This window comes from Synchiropus splendidus, chromosome 6 (assembly GCF_027744825.2).
Source record: "Synchiropus splendidus isolate RoL2022-P1 chromosome 6, RoL_Sspl_1.0, whole genome shotgun sequence".
Lineage (NCBI taxonomy): Eukaryota > Metazoa > Chordata > Actinopteri > Syngnathiformes > Callionymidae > Synchiropus > Synchiropus splendidus.
The window spans coordinates 28,484,395-28,490,212 of NC_071339.1; the positions used below are offsets into that span (position 1 = coordinate 28,484,395).

At 42.1% G+C, this 5,818-nt stretch overlaps 1 protein-coding gene across 1 annotated transcript; it reads left to right on the forward strand.

Moving 5' to 3' along the window:
• The first annotated feature begins 318 nt into the window (after nucleotides 1-318).
• On the forward strand, nucleotides 319-4,923 carry LOC128761114 (uncharacterized). Its single transcript, XM_053869056.1, has 2 exons — nucleotides 319-1,407; nucleotides 1,997-4,923. Exons 1-2 carry the CDS (start codon nucleotides 563-565, stop codon nucleotides 2,031-2,033), a joined length of 882 nt encoding a protein of 293 aa, XP_053725031.1. The 5' UTR covers nucleotides 319-562; the 3' UTR covers nucleotides 2,034-4,923.
• The last annotated feature ends 895 nt before the right edge of the window (nucleotides 4,924-5,818 follow it).

A 5,818-nucleotide genomic window follows, 5' to 3' on the forward strand; every position in this document is an offset into this window, starting at 1 on the left:
TTTATTTTTGTCGGTCTGTAAACCATCTTTACTTTTCACTAACTACAAGCCACGTGCCCCCCACACTCTGAACAACCTTGCTCTTGCACAGGACCAGAACAACTTCTATTGTCGCTTTGAGCAGCCATTTTGCACCAACACCTCTGTGGTCTCTCCAGCCCCATGTTCCACTTTACAACAAAGGACTATGCTGTCTCTTAGTGACACAACTAAGATGAACGATGTCACTGAGACAGCAACGTCGATCACAGACACTTTTGATGAGCCACCCCCTCACCTCCCCCCTCTTCCTCTTTCTCTTGACATCATGGAGCAGGACGTGCGCACTCAGCTCAGGAGGCTGAACCTTCGGAAGGCGGCAGGTCCGGACAGAGTTTCCCCTGCCATCCTGAAGCATTGTGCTGCTGAGCTGGCTCCAGTGTTCACTGACATCTTCAATGCTTCCTTGGTGTCCTGTCATGTACCTGCCAGCATTGAGTCCTCCAATACCATCCCTGTTCCCAAGAAGGCCAGGATCACAGGACTGAATGACTACAGACCGGTGGCACTGACGTCTGTGGTCATGAAGTCCTTTGAGCGCCTGGTTCTCTCTCACCTGAAATCTATCACTGCTTCTCACCTGGACTCATTGCAGTTTGCCTACAGAGCCAACAGATCTGTGGACGATGCAGTGAACCAGGCCCTTCATTTTGTTATGGAGCATCTGGACTGCCCAGGAACCTATGGCAGGATCCTGTTTATGGACTTAAGCTGTGCCTTTAACAAAATTCTTCCAGCTCTGCTTGAATACAAGCTTCGCCAGCTTGACGTGCCTGACTCCTTCTGTAGATGGATTACAGACTTCCTGACCAGCCGAAGTCAGTGTGTGCGGCTGGGGACGACTGTCTCCGACACTCGGACCCTCATCATCGGGTCTCCTCAGGGCTGTGTTCTCTCTCCGTGGCTCTTCTCTATGTACACTAACTGCTGCACCTCCAGCCACGAGTCCATGAAGCTGATCAAGTTTGCGGATGACACCACCATCATCGGGCTCATCTCAGATGGAGATGAGTCGGCTTACAGGAGGGAGGTGGAGCGGCTAATGTCCTGGTGCAGCTACAACAACCTGGAGCTCAACGCCCAGAAGACAGTGGAGATGTTCATAGACTTCAGGAGAGTAACAGTTTCTCTGTCCCCTCTCATGTTGGCTGGTTTACCTATTCCTATTGTGGACTCCTTCTGCTTCCTGGGAACCACCATCACTGAGGACCTCAAATGGGAGCCAACCATCAGGTCCCTCATCAGGAAGGCCCAGCAGAGAATGTTCTTTCTGAGGCAGCGACGGAAACTACAACTGCCGACGAAGTTGCTGGTGGAGTTCTACACAGCCATCATCCAGTCCATCCTCACCTACTCTATCACCGTCTGGTACAACAGCGCCACCTCCTGAAAATGTGTTTCATGCACCGTTCACTCACTGCTCTGGGATGCCTGAGAACATGAAAATTTCACCTGCAAATATTGGAAAAACAGTCTTTCTAAAAAAAATTAATACTAAACCTATATTTCTGAACTGTATTTCAAAGGGTTATCAACATTTTTTTTTTTTTCCTGGTCAGAAACCGAGCTTGTCTCGGGCTGAAAACGCATTTTCTGTACTGTACATTCTCTGCTCAGGGAATGCCTCAGAACATGAAAATCTCACCTGAATTTACAGCAGAAGCGGTCTTTCTAGTAGCTGCAGAATTAATTCAACATATCTGAAGTGGTTTCAGAGCGATAACATTTTTATGTTTGTCAATTCTGAAAACCACTGTCACTCCTGCTGGAAACGCAATATCTGCACTGTTCAGTCACTGCTCAGGGTTGCCTGAGAACATGAAAATTTATCCTGCATGTATAGGAAAAACACTCTTTCTAATATATTTAACACTAAACCTACATTTCTGAAATGTTTTTAGAGGGTTATCAAGAATTTTATTTTTGACGGTCCCAAACCCACTTTCTCTTCTCTCAGGCATACCACAGAACATGAAAATTTCACCTCCCACTAAAAGCAGAAGGGATCTTTCTAGTAGGTGCCAAACAAGTTCAACATGTCTGAAGTGGTTTCAGAGTGATAACATTTTTATGTTTGTCGGTCTGAACACCACCGTCACTCGGGCTGAAAAACAGTTTACTGCACTGTTCACTCACTAATCAGAATAGCCTCAGAACATGAAAATATCACCTGCCACTATAGGAAAAACACTCTTTCTGGTACATTCAACACTAAACCTACATTTCTGAACTTTCCTAAGAGGGTTATCAACGATCTAATTTTTGCCGATTGTTGGGAAATACACCTTTAATGTATCTTCCGCGTTTTCATTTACTCGTGACAATGACTACCAAAAACCTACAAGTTAAAATCAAAAAGAATTTATTCCTTGCCAGCGGAGTCTATTCACCTACTCAGGGCCCTGGGTCATCAACTATCTCTGCCTTAGCCTCAGCTCAAGTAGAATACTGTGACAAAACTTATCTGGGCCTGACCCTTTTTATATGCTTTCAGCCCATCTTGGGGTGTAGTCTCCATTGATTGGTCCTGGTCTTCTTATGGTCCTAGTCGTCATGGGTCAAATTCAACATGTTGTATTGACTCCACTCAGTCTGGAGCGATGTTGATGAATCCTCCCAAATGTTGCCTATAATAGGTGGTAGCTGAGAACCCGATCCATTCTTCTGATTGGCTTGCTTCTGTCATCTCATCCGTTCTCCATCTGGTCATTTGGTTTACGACCCCCATGGATGATCAAGTCCCATGACAATTGCCATTCCTGCCATTTAACACACACCATTTTTAGTCCACATATTCTTCCATGGATACAGGGTCAACTTGATGATACCTTACCCTTACTCACCGCATCTGTTGAATGCAATCTTTTTATTATTATTTAACAAAACATTCTAAAGTAATTCAATTCAATGATATATCTTTTTTTAATATATTTATTTAGTAATATATCATTATTCCTATACGGTCCGAAACCCACTTTCTCTGTGGCCGAAAACGCGTTTTCTGTGCTGTTCACTCACTGCTCAGCGATGCCACAGAAGATTAAAATTTCACCTCCCACTATAGCAGAAAAGGTATTCCTCATTGGTTCAGAACTAATTCAACCTGTCTAAAGTGATTTAAGAGAGTTATCAACATTTTTATTTTTGTCGGTTTGTAACCACCTTTTCTTGGGCTGAAAACGCGTTTTCTGCACTGTTCACTCACTGATCAGAATAGCCTCTGAACATGAAAATATCACCTACAACTATAGGAAAATCACTCTTTCTAGTATATTCAGCACTAAACTTACCTTTCTTAACTGTATTTCAGGGGGTTATCAACATTTCTTTTACCTGGTTTGAAACCCAGCTTATCCCGGGCCGAAAAGGCGTTTGCCGAATGTGGACGTGTGTGTGCGGAGCTCCTGAGATAGAGTTGACTTTTCTCCCTCAGATCTTTATAAAAAAAAACGACTGAACACAAAGGTGCTGGAGTACTTTATTTTCTTTTGCTTTTTTGCTCTTTTGTAGAGCTGAGGCCCTTTTTGCCTCACTCGCGGATCTGGGAAGCAATGGAAAAGACTATACTGTCATGCTGGAGGTGGAAGAAAGCATTGAAGCCATGGATATCATTAGGGAGATTACCAAGCAATGTGGAAAGCTGGCGTCTCTGCGTCCTATTGGGGAAAATAAATATGAAATGACCATGAAAACTATTGAAGGAATGGAGCAAACTAAGGAAGGATTTACCTGTAGATACTGGCGACAAAAGACTTGGTCTGCAGGGAAATGGTTGTTTCCTTCCTTTATATGGCATCTTATATACCCGACGAGATAATCCTGCAGAAATTGGAATCATGGGGAGTGGAACCACTCTCCCCCATCAAGAGACGACTTTGGCCTGGAACAGATGTCGCCGATGGAACTAGATTTCTACAGGTTATATTCAACAAAGAGACAATTTCTTTACCTTATTCGACCAAGTTCGAGACAGAAACAGGTCCCCAATATATACGAGTATTACATGACTGACAGGTCAGGGTCTGCATGTCATGCATTAAGCTGGGGCACGTTTACCGCAATTGTCCAGAGCTGTCTTGCTTTCAATGTGGCAAAAAGGGACATTATAAAAGAGACTGCAACAAAAACATAGTATTAAGAAGACTTAAGGAAAGGAAGAAAGGAGCGATGAATAATATAGAAATGCAGGACCAAGATAGTGCTATACATACTGACTCCAGCGAAGAGGAAAGACAAACGGAAGAGGCGGGACAAACAATGGAGAAGAGACAGAAACAGGAAGACATGCCAGAGCAAACAACTAGCTGAAAGGAGATTGGAGAGAAAACGGAACTGACACAGCAAAGGGGGGTTTCTGAAGATATCCAGCAGATGTATGCAATGAAGATAACAAAAGCCAAGATAAAGATGCCTATTGAGAACCACCAGTGGAGAGCAAATGTGATGAAAGTGAAGATGAAGAAAGAACTGGAGCGGAAAAAAGATATTGATATTGATGGAAAAACGAAAAAAAAAAATAAAAAGATGTACAACCAAAGACAAGAAAAAAAACATGCCAGAAGAAAAACATGAAAAGAATATGTCTGATCAAGAAAAAGCAAGATCTGAGATGGACATGGACAAAATACATGACAAAATGCATGAGGAAGTAATGAGTGGAAAAATAGGAAATGGCTATAAACGAGTGAAGAAGAAAGTGAGATGAGTGAGATCTCTGGTGATGAATTGATGGTAGATATTGACGAGGAAAATCTCAATAAATATTAAAAAACCTACTGTGAAAAATAGAAGAGAGAAAGATGAGGAGAGAAAAATAATTTCTAAAATACCAACAAAGACATCAAGAAGATGATAGAAAGAATGCTTTTGTTTGAAATGTTTAGTCATCAAATACATTCAAGTGATTAAAACTTTTATTTTTTATCATTTTGGCGATTGATTTGGCTCCCCTTGTTGAATAGCAGAACAGTGCACAAGCCACTCCCAAAATACGGATGCCTTGCACTGTTGTTTTCTTGCTTTCATAAATAGATAATATGATTTCACATCAGTACTGATGATATAACTTTATGTCAATGTTTTTGGACTAAAGGAAAAGAAAGAATTTCCTATCCAATTAAGATTATAGTTCCAAAAAGCCCATCCCAGCAAGAAGCAGGGAGCAGATTGCTGGTCCACTGGTTGCACAGAGAGAGATCAGCATCCCTTATATACCATTGTTATGACAGCATGATAGCATGATTTGCTTCATAGACAGCGAAACAGTCGTAAGTTCTTCTGCAGTTGGTCAAATGGTTTCCTGCAAGCTGATATCCTTCCACATTCGATCCATGAGAGATTTATTCAAGTGCCCACCTATGTATGAGCAGTTAAAAATAGAGAGGCATTAATTCAGGTCTTTCATCATTTTTGTTTCATTTTATTTTGTGTAGTAATTTGTACAATGGTAACCAATGTATTAAAAAGGTGTAAATAGTTAACAGTCAATTTTCTTGACTTTTTTTTCCATTCAATCAGGACCGGCTATGGCTACGTCTACAATTGTATCAAAGATGGCGCCGAGGAAGGCTGGCCTGGAATTATCGTGCATGTTATTTTGTTTATTTTTGTGTTTTGATGGAGCATCTGCGTGTTCTTACACACGAGATCAATTGATGAACATCAGGGCTATGACTCCGTCTGACTTACTACCAGTATTTTTGGTGTCAGTTGCGGAGTTAGTTCATCTTTTGGCTGGGCGGAAGAAACTGAGGAGTAGAGGGAAACGTGCCGGTGCGCT